The following is a 26447-nucleotide window of genomic DNA, read 5'->3' on the forward strand; positions in this document are numbered from 1 at the left end:
GGACACAGTCGCAAGCTGCACCAGGGGAAGTTTAGGCTCGAGGGCTCAGGTGAGGATAAAGTTCTTCATAGAAAGAGTGATTGGCTATTGGAATGTGCTGCCCAGGGAGGTGGTGGAGTCACCATCCCTGGAGGTGTGACTGAATGTGGCACTTGGAGCCATGGTTTAGTTAGTCATGAGATGTTGGGTGATGGGTTGGACTTGATGATCTCTGAGGTCTTTTCCAACCTTGTTGATTCTATGATTCTATGATCAAATAGCTTGGTCAAGATTTTGAGCTTCAGGCAGGGTTAAATATAAAATGTAAATATTGACTATTTTTTAACATAACAGCCTCAGGTCACTGAAGACTGAAGCAATATTTTACAACTGTATATTTGAATCTTGAAACACCTTAATATGCCTTTACTAATGTTAAAATGTATTTAATTTTTACGTTCTTCTATAACCTCTTCACATTCACAGGCCTTTGTTCTCCCATGGCAATTTAACCATTCCAATACCTGCTAGAAAGATAACACAGCAGGTTACAATTCAGATTTCTGGATTGCAGTGATGGCAACTTCCTAACATGTGACCTGATGAGGGCAGGCATTCTGGCTGGTCCTTATCATTACAAGCAATGAGGAACTGGTTAGGTTGTGAGGTTCAGGAACAGACTTGGTTGTGATGACCCTGAGACTGCAGAGTTAAGGATTCTGCAAGGAGTGAATATTAAGAAACATTTAAACAAATTGGACATACAGATGTCTATGGAATCTGGTAATGGGATGAATCCATGATTGCAAAGGAAGCTGGCTAATGTTATTGCAAGGTCACTCACTGATTCATCAGCTCCTCTTTAATGATCTAGATGATTGCAGAATGCACCTTCAACAAGTTTGCAAATGATAGAAGACTAGAAGGAATGGCTGAAACACCAGATGATTGTGCTGCCACTCAGAGGGACCTTGATAGGCTAGGGAACTGACCACACAGGAACCTCATGGTACTCAACAAAGGGAAAACCAGGAAAGATAGAATAACTCTGTGCACCAGTACAAGCATGGCACCAGCCATTTGCAGTTTAAGGGGCCCTGGTGGACAACAAGCTGAACATGACCCAGCCATGTGCTCTTAAGACAAACAAAAGGTTAGCAAGTCCCTGGGCAGAATTATGAAGAACAATGCCAGCAGACTGCAGGAAGTAATTTCCTCCCATATTCATGTCTATTGAGATTGTTGAGAGTAGCACATACAGTTTTGTGCTCCTTAATACAAGAAGGACATGAACATACTGGACTGAGGCTAGCAGAGGGCCACAAAGGTGATAAAAGGACTGGAGGATCTTTTATGTAAGGAAGGACTGAGAGATCTGTAACTGTTTAGCCTGGAGGAAAAACAAGCTCAGGAGGAGATCCTATCAGTGTAGGAAAATACCTGATGTGAAAATACCAAGATCATGGAGCCAGGCTCTTCTCAGTAGAGTCCAGTGTTAGGGTAAGTGGCAGCAGGCGCAAACTGAAATAAAAAAAATTCATTTAAACATGAGAAAAAAAACTTTTTCATTGCAAAAACACAACATGAGGTTGCCCATGAAGGTTGTAGAGTTTCCATCCTTGAAGATGACTGGAGCAGCTTTCTCTAGGTGACACTGCTTTGGGTAGGGGGATTGGTCTAGATGATCTCAAAAGGCCCCTTCTAATTTCAGAGATTCTGTGATTTTATTTTGATTCTGTCTCCCAGTGGGACACTGTCCATTTTTTAATATCTGAAGAGAAATAAAAAATCTTTCACTGTCAAGGTGGTCAAACAGTGGAACAGGGTGCACTGGAAGGTTGTGGGGTTGAGTTATTCAAATTCTGACTGGACATACTCCTGGAATACCTGCTTTAGCTGAGCAGCCAGGGGCAGAGTAAATAATCTCAAGAGGTTCCTTCCAACCTAAATAATTCTGTGATTCCATAATGTGGAACAGGCACACAAAACCCTTAGGCAGAAGTTGAGAAAGTCAGAGTTCTTCTCTATTTTGATTATTTTTGTTTTCTAAAAGTTTGTCAGACACTTTTACATATAAACTGAGGAGCAAATAAAAATGGCCTTTTTCAATGTAAACCATAGTGCTTCATAACTTACACTGTGTTTGCCAATAAGCATTAAAGGCAAAAACGCTATTACTTGTGAAAGATTGGAAAAAATAGCAATATTAGTGACCATTCATTCAAAGGTGGTTTAATGTAAAATAATACTACATTCTGCTCATTTCATTCTACCTTCTATTGGACCATCTGTGGCTGGCCTAGTGAGGGTAGAGGTTAAATTTTCAGAGTAAGTCGTGTATCCATGCCCTTCGGGGTGGGGCCCTACAAGTTAGTTCTTTGAGCTTCTGGCTTAGCTTTTCTCGCTACTATTTTCACAACTCATGGATGTAAACTCCTAGCCAGTGCAGTGTGCCTCTCTTTCCTCCAGTGGCATTGCAGCATCAGTGACACAAAACTTGGAGTGCACAGATATGTGAATTATTTGTGAAGTGCTCCACAGTTCATTGGCCCAGATACACATATCTACTGTGTGTTTTATACTTCTAGGCAGTACTTGGACATCCTACATTGCTTGTCTTTCTTGAGCAAAAGCACTGCACAAGATGGAATTGATGTTACTTGTTTCTGAACAAGGAAGACATTAAGATCTGCGTCAATAAATCATAATGAAGGCATATTAAACAAGGGCAACTGAGCAGACGGAAGTGCAGTTCAACATACTAAAGCAATGGATATACAAAATGCTAAACCTTCAGTAAGAAGTCAATTAGCAAATAAAAAATAAAATTAAAAGAAAAAAAACCAAAACACCAACTTGCACATAAAAAACAATTGAAACACTCTATTAACCATGTATTTTAAATTGGAATAAATTACAGTATGTAAAGAAGGTTTATTAAAACAGATTTTTATAACATTATATTTAAACAGTGTAATGTAATTTTATAATACATGTGGTTTGACTCATTTTGATGATAACATTTTGTCTTTTGCAGAAAATGATGAGGTCATCTGTGTTTCATATGTTCATATTAAGCATGGTGGCTGTAGATGTGATTGTTGCTGCTAGTAACTACTACAAAGGAGAAAATTTCAAGAGACAATACGATGAATTTTACCTAGCTGAGGTGAGTGTACTGAAATTGCTATCTTTATATTTTTCAAGATAAGCTAAAATAGAAAATGTGAATGTCAAGCACATTTTAGTATGTAATTTTTTTATTCCCTTAAGCATTCTGAGAATTCTTTGCTAACTTGTTCAAGTTCCTCTGTCTGACCATGGCTGACAGCCCTATTTTACAACCTTTTGAAAGGTAATTTCCTCAAACAAAATGTCAGTGGTAATGAGTTGAGGCTTAAGTATAACATCTGCAGGCAATGCATGGCTGTTGAATTGCTGTCTTTCTTTAGCAGGAGTATAACATCCAGAAGAATTTAACTTCAAAAAATGACAAAACAATATCTTTAAAGAATATAATACATCTTCCTAAGTCATCCTTATTTGACATATACTTGGCTACAAGAAGATCCTTAAGATCACTAGTGTTGGAAATAGCCTTGTTTCAGCAACCTCAAGAGCACACTGGGGGAGGGGGGGCGGGGAAACAACCACAACAAAAAAACCCACATTTTTCATTTGGTGATGGAGGAGGCTGTGCTCCTGAGCCAGTGAAGTGGAGGTAAGAAGTTTCTTTAGGAGAGGCATTCTGGCAAGGAAGCTGCTTGAGTCATTATTGGGTAAGACCTTTTTCTCCAGAGCATGTGTTAAACTAGGTCCTAGAACCTTGCTTTCATGTCTTTTTAGAACTATTTAATCCAATTTTAAAACCATATAATTAAAAAAAATAATAAAAATGCAGTCTTTAGTACTAATGTACAGGCATAACTTCAAACAGGTACTTACACATACATAGAATAAACCAGGTTGGAAGAGACCTTCAAGATCACCGCGTCCAACCCATCAGCCAATCCAACACCACCCAAACAACTAACCCATGGCACCAAGCACCCCATCAAGTCTTCTCCTGAAAACCTCCAATGATGGCAACCCCACCACCTCCCCAGGCAGCCCATTCCAATGTGCAATCACTCTTTCTGTATAGAACTTTTTCCTAACATCTAGCCTGAACCTCCCCTGGCGCAGCCTGAGACTGTGTCCTCTTGTTCTGGTACTGGCCGCCTGGGAGAAGAGACCAACATCCGTCTGTCTACAACCTCCCTTCAGGTAGTTGTAGAGAGTGATAAGGTCACCCCTGAGTCTCCTCTTCTCCAGGCTAAGCAACCCCAGCTCCCTCAGCCTCTCCTCGTAGGGCTTGTGTTCCAAACCCCTCACCAACTTTGTCGCTCTTCTCTGGACTCGTTCCAGCAAGTCAACATCCTTCCTTGTTCTTCTTGGATTAAGAGTGATATCAATCAGTATTATAGCATTCTTTGTTTAAAATGCTTACTTCCACAAGTATTGTGAATTGTTACTTTATCTGAGTAAAAATCCATTAGAGCTGAAATTCACTGAGATGAGTTCTCTGAAAGTGTTGATCATGGTTGCCTGAATTGTGCACATGTCTAGCTTTATGGTCACTGCAGTTTTCCTGGCTTAGATAATTACACAGTCCTTCTGTGGAGGCAGAGGGAACATTCTCAGGCTAGAGCACATGATAGCACTGTATTTTTTGTGATTCCTCTGCCATTGGTGTGGTCTTGTCAAAAAGTTCAATGATTTGTAATCTTGTCCTTATATGCGACTAAATGCATTTGAGAGTGAGCTCAAGTGCCCAAGTTTAAACCCTGTAGTCCATAACGTTATGATGCTTTAGGAATCTCTCTTTTTAAAGGCAGATTGAGTTGATAAGCTTCTTTAAACTTATATTAGTTTTAGAATTTGTATCTTATCTTTTAAAATCTTATGAAGTTCAGATTTTACCAGTTCTGGGACAAAAAATGAAAACCAAAAAAAAAGAAGTTAAACATGTAGCACCAGAGCCCAAACCCTCCAAAAAGCACAGATTGTAGAGACATCAGTGCTGCATCATGCTCTATTGTCTCTCATGGCACTGGGAGACAGATATAATTTGTATGAACGTTAGTAAATGTTGGCCTAGCCAACAATTACAAGAGTAATAGAGAAATGTGTTATCTTTATTTTATCTCAAGTTCTAAACATATTTTAAAAACATGGATGTGAAAGAGGATGATCCTGTGAATAAGTCATAGGAATAAAACCCACAAATCTTAGATTCTCTTACGAAACCCCCTACAGATTTAAGGATAGAAGTGAGACAGTGTCTCAGTCTGAGAGAAAGAGACTCAGTTCTTTTGAATATTCCCATGTTATGAAATTAGAGGCACAAACGAGGCCAAGATATCAACAGCCAGACTATTTATTACACGAATAAAGTGGATGAATCAGAAGGGGAGGGAGAGAAAATAGAATGGGAGAGAAAGAAGAGAGAGAGAGAGAAGAAGAAAGGAATTGTATTACCACACCCCTCTCCCCACCAAGACAGTTTGAGTCTATGGAGGAAAGGTGCTGCAGCTTTGGATGTAGAGGAGATGTTGGGTCTTTAGAACACAAATGAAGTGGATGGATCAGAAGGGGAAAGAGAGAAAATAGAAGGGGAGAGAGAGAAAATAGAAGGGGAGAGAAAGAAGAGAGAGAGAGAGAAGAGGAAAGGAATTATATTACCACACCCCTCTCCCCACCGAGACAGTTTGAGTCTATGGAGGAAAGGTGCTGCAGCTTTGGATGTAGAGGAGATGTTGGGTCTGTATAACACAAATGAAGTGGATGGATCAGAAGGGGAAAGAGAGAAAATAGAAGGGGAGAGAGAGAAAATAGAAGGGGAGAGAAAGAAGAGAGAGAGAGAGAAGAGGAAAGGAATTCTATTACCACACCACTCACCCCTCAAGACAGTTTGAGTCTGTGGAGGAAAGGTGCTGCAGCTTTGGATGCAGAGGAGATGTCCTCTGAGCAGCCTCTTCAGCTCCATGAGTTGCAGCAGGCAGAACTTAGGACACAGAGAGAGGGTTCCTCTTGGTCTGCTTCTTCCAGGCTACATGGTGATGTCTCTGTAATTTTCTCTCTTCTGGTATTCTCTCCATTTTTCTTCAGAGCAGCATTGCCCCAGTCTTTTCCTTCTCTCCTGTTTTCCTTCTCAGCAGCATCATCCAGGCCTTTTCCTTCCATGTTTTCCTTGTGTTTCCTTCTTCTGAGCCAGTAGTTGCTCAGATCTTTTATACAGTTTTTAGGTATGTATATTCCAGAGAGTATTGATTGGCCTTTGCCCATTTGCAGGACAGCTGCAGTCTTGTGAGCAATCCTTATCTATGCACCTTCCCAAGAGTCGTTCCAGTGGCGCGGCCCAATACACATCAACTATTGTCTGGGCAAGCAGCAAAGGTGATTTTATCTTTGTTGAGTCACATCAGGAGACAAGATTTAGTCTCTCACAGACAGGAAAACTCAATTCAATCTCTGTTGTGTTTTAAACCTGCCAGGCTGCTCAGCCCCACACAGCCACTTGCTCACTCTCCCCTAATGAAGACGGGAAGAGAGCTGCCAGGCTAAAAGTAAGACAACTCATGAGGTAATATAAACATAGTTTAATAGGTAAAGGAAAAGTCATGCACACAAGCAATCAAAATAAGGAATTAATCCACCACTTCCTGTCAGCGAACATCTCCAGGAAAGCAGAGCTACATCATGTGCAGTGGTTACTTAGGAAGGCAATGCCATCAACCTGAGCATTCCCCCTTCCTTCTTCATCCCCAGTTTTTATTGCAGAGCACATCATATGGTGTGGGGTATCCCTTTGGTCAGCTGGGGTACATTGTTCCAGCTGCATCCCTCCCAACTCTTTGTGCATCTCCAGCCTACTCAGTGGTGGGTTGGTTTGAGAAGCAGAAAAGGCCTTGATGGTGTGCAAAGCACTGCTTAGCAACAACTGAAACATCCCTGGGTTATCAACACTATTTTCATCACAAATCCAAAACAGCACCATGCAAATTACAATGAAGAAAATTAACTTTATCCCAGCCAAAGCAATTACAATATCCTAGGTCAGAAACAAGAAATTAAGTCAGCATTAAGGCCTGACACAATGATTTTTATTTTTTTTTTTGCAGTAGGCATTTTTTGCTTTATTCCCAGGATAGAGCAAGTGGAGCCCAGATTCTTAACAAAATAACATTGGTTCTATTTATATTCAAAATAGGAAACACTGCATGTGCTATTTCTATTTTGGCACTGAATATATAGTATAATTATGCTTTTATTAATCAGTGCTAGAAACACTCTCTTCAATATCTATTTTGAGTGTAGGGTTTGGAGATTTTTTCTGACTGAAGTGCTTGCCAGGGTTTAGTAATTCAAGATGAGTGCATCATGCAGACCTGTGTATTATAATTCCATCCTATAAGTAATGCCCAGTTTGCTTTAAATATATATTTTTCTGTTTCTGCATAGTTCAGATTATTTTTTATTGGAGAGATTGTCAGAAAAGTAATTTGTTTTCATTTTACATGCTTACATTTCTAAATATATAAGGTAAATTAGTCTGGAATAGAGAAAGATATTTTGTTTATTTGTAAGGTGTACTCTTTATGTCCATTTTGGTTTTCTTCACTTTTTTTCCCTGTAATGCTTTTACTAGAAACACTGTAAAAATCAAACAAGAACAAACCTCTAGTATCTTAGAAAAGGAGGTATAAAAATAAAGCACAAGGTGCAGAAATAAACTGCTTGTAAGAGCCTTGAAGAGGCTGAATACTCAAGCATGGGGATTATTCCACAGTGGCCAGCTCCTTTCCTTAATGAGGGAAACTGGTTGGCATAGGCTGCTCTGCTGTGGCTCTGTATTTTCCATTAGATTAGGTTGCAAAAATCTTTCCCTTCAGAGAGAGCTTACCTGAGGAGCCAACAGCAGTGAGGATTCCCTTTGCTAAAGGAAGTGGCCAGACAGATAACAGCAAGCACATCTGGCTTTTTGGTACATATTTCAGAAAATTCATCTTAGAGGCCGCTGGCTTTAGAAGCAGATATGTCTAATGAAATAGCTTACTCAGTCCATTCTATCCCACTGATCCTATTCAGAATTACTCTTTCCCAAAAGCTTGATAACCTTTCAAGTAAGCCACAGTTATGAAGACATCTAGCTGGATCTCTCACTGTTGGATGTTAGGTGATACTGAGCTCTGCCTCTGCAAAAAAAAAACTTTAAAAAATTTAAGGGGCCACTGGCAAATGCTAACACTGATGAAGGAAGCATTAACATCATAAAAGTTCCAGGTGACTGAGTGGGAGGTAGACCTCAGAGAAGCAGCCCATTCCTGATAGCTTCTCTTTGGCTTCCCCAAAGCGGAGGGGGCCTAGCAATCTGTGGAGGGTGGTATTATACTTTCTTTGTGGGTCTGCTCTGACTTCGTACATGAAGTTGCCTTGCCCTGGTCTCCGCATCAGTGAAAAGGGTGATTTTGATTTGAAAAATATCTATAAAATTGTATTTCATTTCGCACCTAACCAAAAGTTCTAGTCAGATATTCTGAATTTTCTGCTATAATTAATTATAAGGAAGGAAAAAAATGCAAGCTCTGTCAGCAGGAAGACAGGTGTATAAATGTAATCAGATGTTAGGCAAACCATTTGGTACATTTTTAAGTGCTAGTGGTTTGAATTCATTTGACAAGCATGTAAAATGCAAATGCTCCCTCCCACACATTTTTAGAATAAATTAAAATACACTTAACATCGTATTTCTTAGTCTTGTCCTAGTAGGAACCCTATGTACTCTGAAGTATGCATGTGTGTATTTAAATGGCATTGTTATTCCACCTGCTCTGAATCTGAATTCTGGCTGCTTTCTACCTACTGTTCCGTATTTCTAGATTCAACCTCCTTGTTCATTTAGGACTCAGTTAGATATGTTTTGATTAGAAATTATCTTTCATTTAAAGATTTTTTTACAAAACATTTTCTTTTTGTTTTAGCCAAAGATTTTCCTATAAACAGGTAGTCTCATCAAAGTTGACTTTTTGTTCTGTCTAAACTCTTTGAGCTGCCTGAGCAAGGGCTTAAAAATGGGCCAGGTACATTAGAGATTATTAGCATGAAAGCATCCCTACACTGTTTATAACTGAAACCACACATACATTTCTCATTAGTATTTCTTCACTAAGGTGAAGAGATCTTTGGAGTGACATGATGCATTTTGCCTTGATTTAATCATTCAGGGGAGATTTGAAGCCTGATAACTATTTTGCATTCCTTAAGGAAACTGAATAATATAGCTGGTTGCACTGCTCATAAACTTTTGTGTGGACTAGGGCAATAAACTTCAGTTTGTTCCTTAGATCCCTTAAAATTCTTCAGACAGCTTATATGTATTGGCTCACATTTTGAAAAAGAAAAAAAATCTCATCATTTTTTCCCCAGATTATCTGTGTACACAAAGTGAAAGACCAGCTGGATGGACAGCTTATTTCCTGCTTTCCAGACTGTGAAAGCTACATGTTTGTGTTGAGACTTCAGAGAATTTCATGAAGGGTACATTTTCATGAAGCACATGAGCCAATATGAGGAAATCTCTTACTATCTGCTTATTCTGTCTAGAGTATGACCATTCTTGTAAAGTATCATGGAGATCTTTATTTTTGCCATACAAAACCTTGCTAGACATTGACATTGTAACATAGAAACTTGGAAATGAACTCATTGTTTTGAATACATCTTTCTTGTTTTGTATATTCGTCTAGGTTGCTTTTACAGTTCTGTTTGATTTAGAAGCTCTTCTGAAGATCTGGTGTTTGGGTTTCACAGGATACATTAGCTCATCTCTTCACAAGTTTGAGTTGCTGCTTGTAATTGGAACCACTCTTCATATTTATCCAGACCTGTATCACTCCCAGTTTACATATTTTCAGGTAGGATCAGCTACTTTTACATGTTACCCTATATGACAAAGATGTTATGCATTAACAATTCACTGACATTTGCTTACATTCTCAGACTACTGATGTACCCATAATATTGTGTCATTTTGGAAATGTCTTTAAAATAATAAATATGTCCATTATTAACTATTTTATGAATGTATTTACAGAAATAGAATACTTTCTAACTTTTCTGAGAAGTCCTTTCTGTTTTCAGAAATATTTCTTGTCTCAGCTACAGTGTTCAGTAGATTCTGGATTAGTTTACTCGCTGTCCTTTGTTGAGCCTTGACCTTGCTTAGGTCTGTTTACAACACCACCTTCCTGTAGTGTCCACTACTGCTTTCCTGGCTTCTGTCCCTGAGGCCTCAAAACACTTGATGCACTTCATTACAATGTGCTATGTTCTATGGTGTGGGAGAAAGGGATTTTCTAAAAAATAATTTTTAAAAAAAGTAGCAATTTCATATCTATTATTTAGCAGTGTATTGACATGGTGAATAATACTACTAAAGGCAAATAGAAGAAGAATGGAATGGAATGGAATGGAATGGAATGGAATGGAATGGAATGGAATGGAATAGAATAGAATAGAATAGAATAGAATAGAATAGAATAGAATAGAATGGAGTGGAATGGAATAGAATTAACCAGATTTTGAAAGACCTTTGAGATTGAGTGCAACCTATCACCCAACACCATCTGTAGTGGTGTGATGGTATAATCCACCCACACCCACATAAAGCACAGCTAAACTCAGCAGGAGAAGGAAATGGAAAGCTGTATTTTACAAGCAAAAATGAAATGCAATGAATATATACAAATTGTACAGTATTTACAATATCATACAAGAATTTACAGGAAATGACACAACATAGACCCGCCCAAGGAGAATCCCCTCCCCAGGTTCCCCCCAAAACTCTCTCCCCCTCCTCCCCTTTCCCCTCATAGTTATTTAGGTGAAAAAGGAGAAAGAGAGAAAAGAGAATATTAAGGGAAATTCATTAGCTCAAAGCACTTGTTAATAAATTTAGTTTTTCTTGTCTTATCAGTTTGCAGTTCAGGGTCGACACGCGTGCAGCCTGGCCAGGAACGAAAGTCAGAACAGACTGAAACTGAAGTGAGTGAGAGAAAGAATGTTAGTGGTATTTGCTATGCTACATCTCACATCTAACCAATGAAATTTGTTTAGAATTAATCTTTGTTTTCCTTTTTACACTTAAACATTCAGCTAGAGAATTCTGCAGCTGTCTTTTTCTTAAAGGCACATCCTAACCTGTCACACCATCTAAGCAGCTAAACCATGGCAACAAGTGACTCATACAGTCTCTTCTTAAACACCTCCAGTGATGGTGACTCCACTGCCTCCCTGGGCAGCCCATTCCAATGGCAAATCACTCTTTCTATGAAGAACTTCTTCTTAACATCCAGCCTAAACCTCCCCTGGTGCAGCTTGAGTCTGTGTTCCACTTGTTCTATCACAGGTTGCCTGGGAGAAGAGATCAACCCCCACCTGGCTACAGTCTCTCTTCAGGTAGTTGTAGAGAGCAATAAAGTCTCCCCTGAGCTTCCTCTTCTCCAGGCTAAGCAACCCCAGCTCCCTCAGCCTCTCCTCATAGGGCTTGTGCTCCAGACCCCTCACCAGTTTTTTGCCCTTCTCTGGTCACGTTCCAGCAACTCAACATCTTTCCTAAACTGATGGGCCTAGAACTGAACACAGGACTCAAGGTGTGGCCTGACCAGTGCTGAGTACAGGGGCACAATGACATCCCTGCTCCTACTGGCCACACTGTTCCTGATACAGGCCAGGCCTTCTTGGCCACCTGGGCAAGCCTACTATCAACCATTACCCCCAGGTCCCTTTCTGCCTGGTTGCTCTCCAGCCACTCTGACCCCAGCCTGTAGCACTGCATGGGGTTGTTGTGGCCGATGTGTAGAACCCGGCACTTACATGTATTAAATCTCATGCCACTGGACTCTGCCCATCTGTCCAGCTTGTCAAGGTCCCTCTGCAGAGCTCTCTTCTCCTCTAACAGATCAACACCTGCCCCCAGCTTGGTGTTGTCTGCAAATGTACTGATGACTGACTCAATCTGCTCATCCAGGTCATCAGTAAAGATATTAAACAGGATGGGGCCCAGCATTGATCCCTGAGGGACACCACCAGCTGGATGTGGCACTATTCACCACCACTCTCTGGGCTCAGCCCTCCAGCCAGTTCCTGACCCAGCGCAGAGTGCTGCTGTCCAAGCCACGGGCTGACAGCTTGGCCAGGAGTTTGCTGTGGGGGACAGTGTCTATGGCCTTGCTGATGTCCAGGTAGGCTACATCCACAGCCTTCCCCACATCCACCAGGCAGTCACCTGATCATAGGAGATCAGATGGTCAGGCAGGACCTGCCCTTCCTGAATCCATGCTGGCTGGGCCTGATCCCTTGGCCATCCTGTGAGTGCTGTGTGATTGCACTCAGGATGACCTGTTCCATAATCTTGCCTGGCACTGAGGTCAGGCTGACAGGCCTGGAATTCCCTGGCTCATCCAATCGGCCCTTCTTGTGGATGGGTATCACGTTGGCCAGCTTCCAGTCATCTGGGATCTCTCCGGTGAGCCAGGACTGTTGAAAGATGATGGAGAGTGGCTTGGCCACTCATCTGCCAGCTCTCTTATCACCCTAGGATGGATCCCATCCAGTCCTATGGACTTGTGGGGATCCAAGTGGCTAATCTGGTCTCTAACTACTTCCTCCTGGATTACAGGGGAACTATACTGCTCCCTTACTCCATCTGTGAGTTCAGGAGGCCAGTTGTCCAGAATACAACCTATCTTGCTATTAAAAAATTGAGGCAAAGAAGGTGTTACATACCTCTGCCTTTTCCTCATCTTACTCCTCTCCATGTCCACTAAGGAGTGGAGCTTGCCCTTGCCCTTCCTTTTGCCATTAATATATTTGTAAAAGCATTTTTTGTTGTCCTTCACAGAAGTGTCTAGTAAATGATCACACAGTCTTGTCAATAAATGTGATATCTATAGTGACATGAATCAAGTGAGTACAGTATGGGGGAAGCAGTCTTCCCAAATGTGGGTTGAAATAAGATGGCCTTTCCAGGCTTCTGCAAATGCCATGCTGTATTTTTTCTAAATGGTTCTATGAACTTGCTCCATGAAATTTTCAAGATGAGAAACTCTATTTTGTGTTTCCCTGATATCATTTGAAGGTTAGAGCTTTGATTTTTTTGTCTTAGATATGTAAAATATTATTCAATGTGGCATGATGTTTCAAATCTGCAAGAAAGGATGGTCTATCAGGAGCATGCCGTTGCTCTCTTGTGTCAAAAGCACACAACTAGGAGCTCTCAGTTAAAATGCTTAGCATCTTAGTTGATAGTTGCTCCATATTTATTAGAGCAAAGTCCATTTGCATATTATTATTTCCTTCTAGCAGTTATAAGCATAAATTATGATCATTTCAAACTAAATGGGTGACATTGTCACTAACACATGGTAACTCTGTGTTATGGGACTATGGGACATGCTTTAATGGCCATGATGGTGTTAAGTCAACAGTTTGACTTAATGATCTTTAAGTCTTTTCCAACCAAAACCATTCTATGATTCTGTGATTGAAAGCAGAATTAAAATATATCCAGACACTGATAATAAAATAATTAGTCTTTTCTTTCTAATAGATTTAAATAGTTTTGTGGGGTAGTGGTTTAGTTTTTTGGTTTGGTTTTGTTTTGTTTTTTCTGTTTGAGGTTTGTGTTTGGTTTGGGGTTTGCTGGTTTGCTTTGGTTTGGGTTTTGGTTTGGTTTTTTTAAGTGGTATCTTTATGACAAAAAATGTCAAGATGTGATTTTTCTTTTTCTTTCCAAAATATATGAGACATACATTTTACAAGTAGAAACACCTGCTACACTGAAAGATTTGGGTTGCATTATGCAATCCAAATCCCCTGAGAGGTGAATGGCAGTAAGGTTGGAAAATACTTTACCTTTGATGTCAATGTGTAAAGGAAATACATAACATATTCCTCCACAATTAAGCTTCTGGGCAAGCTAGATAACACATTTTCAAATCAACCAAGGTCAAAATGGGTTTTTTCACAATGATGCGTCTTGACATCAGGCAGATTTCCAGGCCTCTAGGTATTAATGATGACAGGTTAAATGTGTTTCTTGTCAGTCAACAAAACAGATTACTGAAAACAGAAGTCTTATTTGATACATCCCAGGGTTGTGAGTAGAAAAATAATTTGGCTTCTCTAGTCTTTTTTAGTATATATTTCAGTCTGCATTATTCATTGGTCATTAGCATTACCTTTTGTCACCACATCATTTACTCTTCAGTACACTGGCTACAGTCCACCCTTCCACCTATCTTGCATTCACTGAACATTCATTCAAAACACCTCAGAAACGCATTGTGGTGGGTTTAGGGTATGCCTTTAAAATTCAGTTACAGATTTTGAGCAGAAAAATAGAAAAATATAAATAAATCAATATTGGGTGTAAATAGGAAAACAAAAGATTATTCCAAACAAATTCATTGGATAAATATCTAGAATAAGACCTAAACAATTTTCTTTTCTGATCTCTGCTGTTTTGCTTTGCTCAGGAGAGATTAACCTGCTTGTTGGCTGGTCTTGGCTGAGCTGTTTAGTTAAGTCTAACCCAGTGGTTTCTCTCTGCTTCTCTCTCTCTTGTGGGATGGGGGGAGTGCAGTGGAATGGCTTCCCTGGTCTCTGACCAGGGGGACTTTGTATTGTTTGCTAGTTGTTAATATCTGTATAATATTGTAAATACTGTGTATTTTGTACATATTCATTGCATTCCATTCTAGAGTGTAGTTTTTGCTTGTAAATACCAGCTCCATTTGCTTCTAACTGAGTTGGCCTGGCAAAGTTAATGCTGGGGGGAACTTCAACGCACCACATTACAAAATAATTGGTGTCCAACGTGGGGCAATAGTTTCATTAATTAATTCCTGCTCAGATAAAGGAAGCAAAATGAAGCTCTTTGGGGTTTTATGGCATTTGATATATTCTGCTCTGACTGTGATGCTGTACAAATAGTGCATATCATCCATGGTGGATAAGCTAGGTAGATATTTGGCATATAAACTGTTCCTTTGGTTTCAGTACAAGCTGAAAATGCTGTATGACCGCTGCTTAGGATTTCTTTGGCTTAAAAGATATGATAATGTGACTGTAACTGTTCCTGCAGAAATACATTAATTCAGCATTCCTGTTACAGAGAGTTATGTGAGCAGCTGGGACCCCAAAATTATGTATTTACTATACGTGATTATGTTATTGGTAATAATCAATGTGTTCTTACTGATGACACTGTACCGAGAGAGGCATGCAGCAAAACGGTGTTCTGTTTTTTGACATAGCAGAGGTAGATGATGGAGGTCTAGCTCTAATTCAAATGCAGGAATTTCTAGTGATGAGGAAGATACAGTAACAGGGCAAACAGGGAAACAGGCAGGCAAGAGTTAATGGAAAGGCAGCTCTGAGTGAGATCAGCAGCAGTTCTGGCATTCAGCCAGCAGGTGGGGGGCAGATGCAGCCCACAACAGCAGCACCAGCACCTAAGATGGCGGCTACATCGGCAGTGCCAGCAGCCATTTTCTGAATAATTATCATCCTTTTTAGGAGATTCGGCCATTCTTTGTGACAAAACGGTGGTTCCTCTTTTGTATTTTTCATTTTGATCTGTCTTTTAGCGTATCTTTAATCCAAATGATGCACCTTCTACAACTCTTACATTTAATAGAATTTGCAATCCAATTACATAGCATGGATAAATGTTCATTAGAGTGCACTTTTGCTAGATTCAATTTGTCACCTAATGAAAAAGAATTGGAAAAAAAGAAAAGTATCAAGAAGATTAGTGTCTCGCTTAAAGGTCAATTAAAGTTCCCCAAAGGAAGAGAGAAACAGGGCAGATAATACAGTTTATCTAACACCACTCAGAATACTGACTGTCGTGAAATCTCCACTTCTCTGGGGTCAGTGTTGAAACTAGTATTGAAACTAGTATTGATGGGAACAGAGCTAACATTTACACTGCAAGCAGGTTTTGTAAGAAGGCATTATGTTTGCACATTCATGGTACTGTCACTGCTTTGGTAACCAATTACATGTACTCAAATTATATGGAATGTGATCATAAAGGAATGTGAAAGAAAGGACTTTATCTCATCTTGTTCTAATGGTGTGAAAGTTAAGCTGTCTAGTGTAACCTCTGTATCTAGGATCCTTTTTAGTTACTGAGACAGTGAAGGCTCATCCATTTCATACAAGGGGTATGATATGTTTGAAATATTATCTTCTTTAGTAGAATTTTTCTCACTCTTCCTTTTGGCAGTAAAGCCTAGATGACTAATGTATTTTGCAGAGCTGACAGGTAAGGAGATGAATTTCATGCAAAATGCAAAGGTACACATGATTAGCAATCCACAAGGTACAGTGAACTCTTTCTGTGAACAACTTCTGTCAAACTTGTTTTGTCTTTAAAAGCAGCACAGCAATTGTACTTGACTTTACATAAGGTCAACCTATAATTGCACTGTAATTCCTACCTTTCAGTTTCAATATGATTATTGTGGAATACGTTAGGCTAGAAAATCTTAGTCTTTGTAAGCGCTGTAGAATCTCATTTACTTCATATGCTGCTGTCTGTTGTCTCCAGCTGGTGTGGTGTGTTGAAGTTTCCCCCAGCATTAACTTTTAAGCCAGACCAACTCAGTTAGACGCAAATGAAGCTGTATTTACAAGCAAAAACTACACTCTACAATGGAATGCAATGAATATGTACAAAATATACAGTATCTACAATATTAGACAGATATTTACAATTAGCAAAAACCACAGAAACCCCCCTGGTCCAAAAGACTAAGGAAGCTGCTCCACTGCCCTCGCAAATCTCTCTGCTCCCCCCTGCCCTTCCCCCCGCCCTGTACTGGAGAGAGAAAAGAGAGGAGTTGGGAGAAAGTAGTGTTAGTTCTTATCTCAAGGTCAGCCAGAAGCGTTGTTATCTCCTGTCTGAAGCAGAACAGCCAAGATCAGAGAAGAGAAGAGAAAAGGAATAGGAATGGAAGTGAAATGTGAAAAATTGTTGTGATACATCTTCTCTTATCCCAGATTTTCATCCAATGAATTTGTTTAGGACAATCTTTTGTTTTCCTTGTTACACTCAATAGTGATTTATTTATATTTTTATATTTTTCTGCTCAAAATCTGCAGCTAGATTTTAAAGGCATAGCCTAAAACCACCACATGTGGCTGCCACTGCCTCTTGTTCATGCTGATGTTGTATCAAGTACATGCTCTGACCGTTTGAGGCTGTGCCTTTAAGAAAGGGACAGTGCTGGGACACTCTGGCTGAATATACCCTGCATCTCACATTGCTTGTAAATATAGCATATCCTTTGCTTCTCCAACTGGGCCAGACGTGGTTTTTTTTCCCTTCTTTGTGGGGGAGGGAAAACTAGGCCTTCTCTCACCACCACAATGCCACCATAAGCAGCAGAATTTGAAGTATCAGAGTTGTCAGCAGCTTCTCCAGGGCAGAGTCAGCAGTAAATGGGTCAGGAGTTCCACACAAGCATGGTTGTTCTGCTCTTACTGAGAGCTGTCAAATATGCTAAATATGTTAATGACAGACATTGCTGTTTCCTCTGACATTGAGAAATGCCACTGTCATGGATTGTGTTGAATATCACAGAATCACAGAATCACAGGATCACCAAGGTTGGAAGAGACCTCAAAAGATCACCAAGTCTAACCCGTCACCACAGACCTCATGACTAAACCATGGCACCAAGTACCACATCCAGTCCCCTCTTGAGCACCTCCAGGGATGGTGACTCCACCACCTCCCTGGGCAGCCCATTCCAGTGCCTAACAACTCCCTCAGTGAAGAGCTTTCTCCTCACCTCGAGCCTAAACTTCCCCTGGCGCAGCTTGAGACTGTGTCCCCTTGTTCTGGTGCGGGTTGCCTGGGAGAAGAGACCAACCCCCTCCTGGCTACAACCTCCCTTTAGGTAGTTGTAGACAGCAATAAGGTTGGCCCTGAGCCTCCTCTTCTCCAGGCTAAACAATCCCAGCTCCCTCAGCCTCTCCTCCTAGGGCTTGTGCTTGAGGCCTGTCACGTGCCTCGTTGCCTGTGTTGGTTTGAAAGGAAAGGCTCTGCTTTCCCTCCCCCACTGAGAAAGAGACCACGGCTAAACCCAGTCGGAGAAATGAGATTATATTTTACAAGGAAACAGATTATATGTAACACAACAAATACAGGTATTTTACAGTATATACAGGAATATACAGCAAATGAACTCAACCAGAAACCAGACCCCCCACAGAGGGGGCTTCCCCCTGTGGCCTCCTTCACCCCCCTACCTCCCTTCTCCCCCAAAGAGGTAGAAGAAGAGACGAGGACGGTTAACAGGGCAGGAAAAGAATAAAGGCCTTGCACAGGGAGTTAGTATCTTATCTTAGTTGGCCAGAATCCCAGAAGCAGATCCAGCCGAAAGGGACAGCGAAGGAAGGAAGACTGAGAGAAAGTTCCCAACTCCCCTGGGTCCAATCTCTCCTCCCACAATCCTACCAATGAAATTCGTTTAGAATACCAAAATATTTTACAAACATTTAGCCAGTGTGCCCCTTTCTTAAAGGCACAGCGTCAAACGGCCACATTGCCCTTCTCAGGACACGTTCAAATGTCTCAATGTCCTTCTTAAACTGAGAGGCCCAGAACTGGACACAGTACTCAAGGTGTGGCCTAACCAGTGCGGAGCACAGGGGCACAATAAATTCCCTGCTCCTGCTGGCCACACTATTCTTGATGCATGCCAGGATGCCATTGGCCTTCTTGGCCACTTGGGCACACTGCTGGCTCATGTTCAGGCAGCTGTCAATCAGCACCCCCAGGTCCCTTTCTGTACGCTGCTATTCATACCATGCTCATGTCGTGCCAGCTTCAAAATGAAAGAGCTGGCTGGAGCAAAGTCTTATGGGGCTTACCGTCTAAATTGTGACATGAGAGGCTTCCTATTTGGGTTTCTGCTTTCCGGTTCTGGGCTTGGGGTGTTGCGTTTTTTTCACTGGGGTTGGCACTGGATGGGAAGCAGTGGGCTGTGAGCTTGCTGGCTTCTGCTTGCTGCTGCTTTCGGCATTTTGCTATGCTTTTTCTGCAGATAGACTAAAGTAATTGTGCATTATGTTATCTCATTTATATGAAAATATTTTTATCTCAACACAGAGGGGTTTTGTGTGTTACTTTCCCTCATTTCTGTGTTGGAGGGAAGCTTCTGTGTTAACCCATTACATGACACCCAACATTTTCCTTGTATGAGAAAGTAAAATGTTTATTACAAAACCTCCTAGTTTATATGGTACACTGTGCAAGCAATTGTGTCTTGGATCACTGAAATGAAAAGATGACTTGTTGGAGTTGTGTGGTGGTGAGAGAATGTTCAGTTCTCCCTCCCCCACAAAGAAAGTAACCACGGCTGACTCAGATCGGAGAAGCAAAGGGTAAGAGCTATATTTACAAGCAGGATGAAATGCAGGTTATATACACAATATACAGTATTGGCAATATATACAGAAATAAACAGCAAAGAAAGTAATACTGAACAAAATTCCCTCCTCCAGGAAGAAGAGGGTTCCCCCCAACCCTGTACCCCCTCTCTCCCCTCACCTCCTTTTTTTCCCAAAAGGGTTAGAGAGAGAGAAAAGGTAGTTATTAAGGAGGATATTCTGGTTAGGTTCAAAAGTGCATGCAAGGATTAGTTTTCTTATCTCAAGGTTAACTGGTCCCGACACTGTTGCTCAGAAGCAGACAGGCTGAAGAGACAGAACAGAATGGAACTGAGAAAGATTCCAACTGAATTAAATCTTAAAGTTGCATTCTACCAATCTACCAATGAAATTCATTTAGACCTATCTTTGTTTTCAAAAATATTCAGACAGAGTGTTCCAGCACTGTCCCTTTCTTAAAGGCACAGCCTAAAATGGTCACAAGTTGTCAGCTCTTTATGTGAATATGTAATGTGTAACAAATAACACAGAATCATAGAAAGGTCTAGGTTGGAAGTGGCCTTTCAATGTCATCTCATCTAGCCTGATGCTCAAAACAAACCTTTGTTCAAAGACTGTTCAGGACCCTGTCCATTTAGAATGAGTATGAATTTTTAACAGTGATGATAGTTAAACTCAAGCAATTTACCTAGCACTGCAGTAGATTTTCAGTTGCTAAATCTAGACAGATATGTTTTGACCTCTACCTGAAGCCATTCTTATGTTTCATGGGACACTGTAAACCTTTACTGGTTTGTAATTCCACACTCCATTCAGATTTACTATCTGTAGCATGTTTTCTCTTTGTCTTTGTTCCCTTTGAAAGAGCTGTGTCCAAGTGTTTCTGTGATGACCTATGATTAGTGAGTTGATTATATCCCTCTGCTGTCATCCCATGCCTGTGTGCATCAGATACTCCGTTTTGAGAAGGGGTCATAGATAGCTCATTCTATGCAAAATGACAGTGTATCACTGCTATATGTAGGGAAAAAAAAGGTATGTAACAAGAAGTACTACACCATAATCGTAAAAAGCTAAGCAAAAGACAAAATAGGTTAACAGTTGCCTGCTCACTGTGTAACTGCTGTTGTTAGTTAAAAAAAACTCCAGGCAGGCCAAGGTAAGTACAGACAAAACCTGACAGGTTCCAGGGTCTTCTTAGCCTAACACACAATTTATGGTTTGTTACAAGTGGGGTCAATCTTGTGTTTACTGGGCTACAAGGCTGCAAGTCCTTTTCTATCTTTGAGGACTCTGATCCTGTGAAAAGTTGTTGATTAATGTGATAAGTAAATAACTAACACAGTTGTATTTTCTCCTTCTTTGCAGGTTCTTAGAGTAGTTCGGCTTATAAAGATTTCCCCTGCTTTGGAGGATTTTGTGTATAAGATATTTGGACCAGGAAAAAAACTTGGGAGTTTGGTGGTATTTACTGCCAGCCTTTTAATTGTAATGTCAGCAATCAGTTTACAGATGTTTTGCTTTGTGGAAGAACTGGATAGATTTACAACCTTTCCACGGGCAAGTATAAAAAACATTGACTATTTGGTGAATTTTATTATTTTCTTATAATTGATGTTTTCTTACCAGTGATGGTGGACTTAGAAGTGTTACATTCATGGTTGGACTCAATGGCTTAAAGGTCTTTTCCAGCTAAATGAATCTATGTGATTCTATCCTATGGTCTTCCTTTCCTTCTGAGAGCCATGAAGCAGTTTATCTCCATAGGTGTAGATAAAAGAATTTCATTTTCTGGTCATAACAGTCTTTCTGTAGTCCTTCAGTAGTAAAGTTTGTCTTTCTTTGGGTTAGATAAACTCTTTCTGCTGTGAAGAGAATATAGAGGAATTGTACATATGCACCCTGATGACAACACATCAAGGCACATGATTTAACAGTGCTCTAGCATGTTACGGAAAGAGGATTCATGTGCACAGTCATGAATATTAATCACAAAGTTTATATCAAATATGTCTATACAGAATGTATATCTTCATATTATTAAAGTGCTTGTTCTTGATTTATAGAGGTATGTTTGTTTTACACAGGGTTATAAAACCTGTCTTCATCGAGAAAATGAGTGTTTGCCTTTTAGGTATAAATAATGGATATTTATGGGTATTGTGTTGATTCAGAATAGAACATTGAAAATCAATGGAAATTGGAGCTAATGTATTTATTGAAGCACACTGTTCTGAATGAAAATACTGTCATTTCTGTAATAATGGATTAGACTGAGTGTACATGGATTGGTTCCACTGACAATTTATTTGTTTCTGTCATTCCACCTTGGTTATCCAATGCATCTGTTTTAGTGAAAGTGCACTGCTTGGAACAATTAAATAACAATGAATAGGGCAGCCTGAAGGGTCATGCATTTAGCAAACAAAATGGCTAGGCAACAATTTGTAATTATCATCCTGGACTTGATGTATGGGGAGCTAGCCGTCAAATGTAAGACTGAAAAATACCTACCCACAGGGAATAATGGAGCGCAACGCTTTCTGTTTTGGAAAACGTGCTTTGAAAAGCAACCAGTAGGATCATTAAGAATTCAGTAGAATTCTTGATTGAAATTCTGAAGAAAAAAAAAAAAATTATTAAAAAAAAAAAAAAAAAGAAAAGAAAAGAGAAGAAAACTGCAGCTTTATTTATAAATACGTGAAGGGCAAGTGTTAGGAGGACGCAGCCAGGCTCTTCTCCGTGATATTCAGTGACAGTACAAGGGGCAGTGGGTGAAAGCTGGAGCATAGGAGGTTCTATCATATTGAATTTTAACAAATACACGTGTACGCCAAATACAGCTTCAAAGTGTGAGGAAATATTTCATCCAGCAGATTATAGAGCGTTTTATAAACAGAAAATATCCTAACTTTTTCTTACTTTCTTATTAGAATTCTGGAGAAACAGAAGAGCTGTTACCAATAATATAGAAGTGTTCTTGCAGTACTGAACTGAAATGTTATTAATACTTTTTGTATGACAGCCAGAAGTAAGAGTGTTTCATTTTTTAGTTATTATTTTTGTACATATTCAGCTTATGAATGTTTCAGAAGTACAGTTTACAGTACATGATTCCTTTTTGCAGTTTTTAGAGAAACATCACTATTAGGTTAATAGTGAGTAAAAATCTTGTACCCCAATATTGTGATAGACAGTGTATGTGTTGGTCTTCCTTCAAAGAGGTCTGTCTTTCTAGCAGAGGCTGGAGAATTTTCACTCGTGTCGTCTTCTCTGAATAAAGACCAGTTTACCGTAAGACAGTTATAAAATACATAATTTTGGGTTCATCTGGAATGTATTATTTTCAAAACATGGCTGAAGACATACTTGCATTACTTTATGCTGTAGGAGATGACAGGAGGTTTGCAATAGCAGAATTAGCTAAGATAAATTTTTAGGAGCTTAGCCCTAAAGAAAAGCAAACCTAAAATGGCCAGGACTGCTGCTGTGGACTTTTTCAGTTACAAATGCAGAGAGGATTCTAATAAAAATGGTGACACTAGAGGCAGAATTTTGAGTTTGTACATTAAAGTGCTTTCTACACTGAAAACACACAAAACCAAAACCATTTTCAAGCTGTAAGTGCTTTATAAGAAGGCACAGTATGGGTTTTGGAACAAGCAGACCTCCTCCTTTCACTAATGCTTCTAAATTGCATGTTTTCACATGGTTTCCTGACAACAGTCAATAGGCACAAGCTCGGTGTTGCCATGGCTACAAATTTCACCCTTCTCTTGGCCATTGCAACTTCCCATATGGACTAGATTTCTCTCTTTAAAAATAAAAATACAGATATTTGTTACAAGGTTTTTAATTGTTCTGCCCTCTCTATTTTTGCATGCCTTCCTGGACTGTGCATATTTGAGCCATGAGAACAACAAGGGGCAGCTGGGACCCCTGCAGAAGAAATTGGAGGAGAGGTGTCTGTTCAAAGGCACAAGTTTAAGATGGCCACTAAGAAAGTTGAAAATTCACTATATATTAAAAAAAAAAACCACCACCACATTGTTAGTGCCTTTGAGATCCAAGTCTTGGTTTCTCTTGGGGATTTGTGGTCATGTACTCACTACTCAGTGCCTCAGGCTGCAGAGCGGGGATGCAGCTTTTATTTTGAACGAGTCACACCAAGCTGAAAGCCAGGCCAAACTGATCTCAGCAGCAAAAATCCTGCAGTCTTCAGCAAAAACAGGACTTCAGTCCTAACCTTGATCTTGGAGAAAGCACGGTTTGTGAAGTGTTCAACCTAAGCATCATTCATTAAAAAAAGTGAAGAATGAGGCCTTCTTCTCTGGTGTAGTTACAATCTCAGTGCCACTTCCAGATTTTCATAGGACAGATACCCTTTCAGGGTGCTATTGAGCACTCCTGACTGTGTTAGAAGAAGGCAAGTTTACACAGGTATAGGACATTGCAAGCATTTTAGTGCAGAAGTAATTTGCAGAAGTAATCCCACTGATTATAAGACTGCTTCCATGAATAAGGCCATTTGCATATGGCCCATAATACTTTATGGACAAGCAGCAATTACAAGTCAAGTACATTATAACTGTAAGGACTAATTTGTGTGGCACCACTCCTGTTGGACAAGATATCAGAACTGGCTCTTTGGTTCATATATTCCACTGAAACTCTGCCAATCTTCCACTATAAATAAAAAGGTATTTTGACTCCCATCATCAAAACAGCTAATTAAGTAATGGGGTATAAATACTCAAAGAAATTTACAGTCTTTTCTATAACACAAATTAATTCAGAAAATCACCATTTGCATATATCTCTAAGTCTCATCTTCACAGATGTTGATTCTGCCAGCTAGTTGCATTTCAAATTAATTTTAAAATAAACAGTGGGAAGTGTACCTTTCAGCTAAAAATAGCTTCCTCCAATGGAGAAGCTGCAAAGCACATATTCATTGTGCACTGCCTTATTTTCTTAACACTAATGATTTGTCACATACTGGACTTTAACGCTGTAATAAAATGTTTAAATTATAGTGAAAGGTCATATTTTATAACTATATGCCTTAAGAACAACTGTTTTAGATGGAAGATTAGATTTTTTATGATGTGTGGTGGGTTGAAGGCTGATCCTTCCTTCCCTCCCACCATGGGCAGTAAAAATGAGACTCAGACAAACAAATTGCAGAAGTGGTGGAAAGTTTAAATGGAAAAGCAGTGAGTGTTTTACAGAGAACCACACGCACAGTGACAAAAGGAGATCCCAAAGCATACCCAGAGGCATCCCAACGCTTCCTTCTCCCCACCTGAGGGTACATCCAAAACTCCAAGGGCTCTTTCTCCCCCCTGCTCCTCCACTGTTAGGCTAATCTCAGCTAGCCAGATCTGAGACTGCCCTTCCCCCTTCTCCTCCAGGCATTAGGCCTGGCCAGGCCCCAAGAGGCCTCAAGATGACTCCCCCTCCATTACCAGATAGGGAGCATCTCCATAGGAGCGGTGAGGGAAGAAAGAGGAAGTGTAGGACTTTGCAGGTAGATTCATAGGGAGCAGGACATTATGGGATGAAATACGCAGCTTCCTGTGTCCACCCACTGGGCTGGACCCTCGGGACACTGGAGGTGTGTCTTATGTGGCAGCAGCAGGGGGGCATCCAGCCCAAACTGCTACATGATGTTAACAGAATGTCTTTTCCAAACTAGTTTAGTGCTTGTATTAATAAGAGGTCCACAACATAGTATTGGAGATATCTTTATACCTCAAAGATTTAATTACTTTGTTTTTCAAAAGCAATGGTAATTTAGCATGATTCAGAAGAAAGGATGCTGCACTCATTGAATTACCCAGCCTCTCAAATGTTTTCAAAGCCAGTAGGGTGTATTATGTTATCTAGTGCCCACCGTGCGTTTCGGCAAAGAGTGTCACACCAGTCACATAAAAACACCAGTAGCTCCCAAGATGCTCCAAGTGCAGGCAAACAGAAAATGCATGGATTAACTTCACCTTCCCTCATGGAGAAAAGCTGAGAAGTGATGCTGAGCAACAATGAGGTGATTGCCGCATTCACCCTCAAACACCACTGGCACCTATACAGGTGCCTGAATTTCTTGCTTGTTTCATGCATGCTCCTCTGGATACAGAAGGCCTCTTCTAGCTAAAGATCCCAAATATTCTCTTCACTTCATGTTTTGCAAGTGGAGGCCTTTGCTAAGTAACACTTGTTGTGGTTGTTTGGGTTTTTTTAAGGACCCTTGCAATTTTTGGTAAGGAAAGAAATCATTAATATGAGTTTATAGTGTGATGCAGTGTAAAGAATCTTCATGTGTGACTGTGAGGGGACACTGATTTGAAGGCAGGATGTGGCTGCAGGTCAGAAGCGTGACAGTTAAGGCCAAGGTTACTGGCATGAACATAAAGTGGAGATCACTGTGCAAATTCCAATCCTCATATTCCAGCTCTCCTAACACATGACATAGCAAAGATTATAGCTGACATGAAGAATTTACAGAGAAGTAGTTGTGAGCAGATTTCTCTGCTGTTTCTAATTTATCATAGCCTTTGTTCTCCATGTGATCTGTGTGTTTTCAAAGGAAAGGCTGGGATGTTACATTTGGTCAAGATGCTGCTGATGTGGAAATGAAAGTCTTCAATTTAACTTCATCTCCCAGTGTGTGCCAATGCTCACCTGAATGCCATGTTCTGTTCTGTGTACACATTAGTTTCCCTTCTTGTGAGTGATTTGGACTTGTAGGCTTAATCATCGCTGAAAATTCAATTAGTGTGAAACTCTGAAAAGTAACTTTACGAATAGCTTTCAAACTCCTTGATCCTAGCCTAATATTATGTTTATGCTTCTGTCTGCTTCAGAGTGCCACAGAAGATAGCACAGAAGATAGCTGGGTTCTGGTCTGGGTTTTTTTTTTTTGAGAGCCAGCAGGCAAATTTTTTACAAAGCCATTAAGA

At 40.2% G+C, this 26447-nt stretch overlaps 1 protein-coding gene across 3 annotated transcripts in view; it reads left to right on the top strand.

Annotated features, from left to right (window-relative positions):
• NALCN (sodium leak channel, non-selective) overlaps positions 1-26447 on the top strand; it is a 240213-nt gene that overhangs the window by 123405 nt on the left and 90361 nt on the right. For all 3 annotated transcript variants that reach the window (XM_054162907.1, XM_054162905.1, XM_054162906.1), the window contains 3 exons: positions 3017-3148; positions 9768-9935; positions 20857-21048. In XM_054162907.1, the coding sequence (XP_054018882.1) occupies positions 3017-3148; positions 9768-9935; positions 20857-21048 (492 nt within the window). The remainder of the gene's footprint in view (positions 1-3016; positions 3149-9767; positions 9936-20856; positions 21049-26447) is intronic.

Source organism: Dryobates pubescens, chromosome 7 (genome assembly GCF_014839835.1).
Source record: "Dryobates pubescens isolate bDryPub1 chromosome 7, bDryPub1.pri, whole genome shotgun sequence".
NCBI classification, from domain to species: Eukaryota; Metazoa; Chordata; class Aves; order Piciformes; family Picidae; genus Dryobates; species Dryobates pubescens.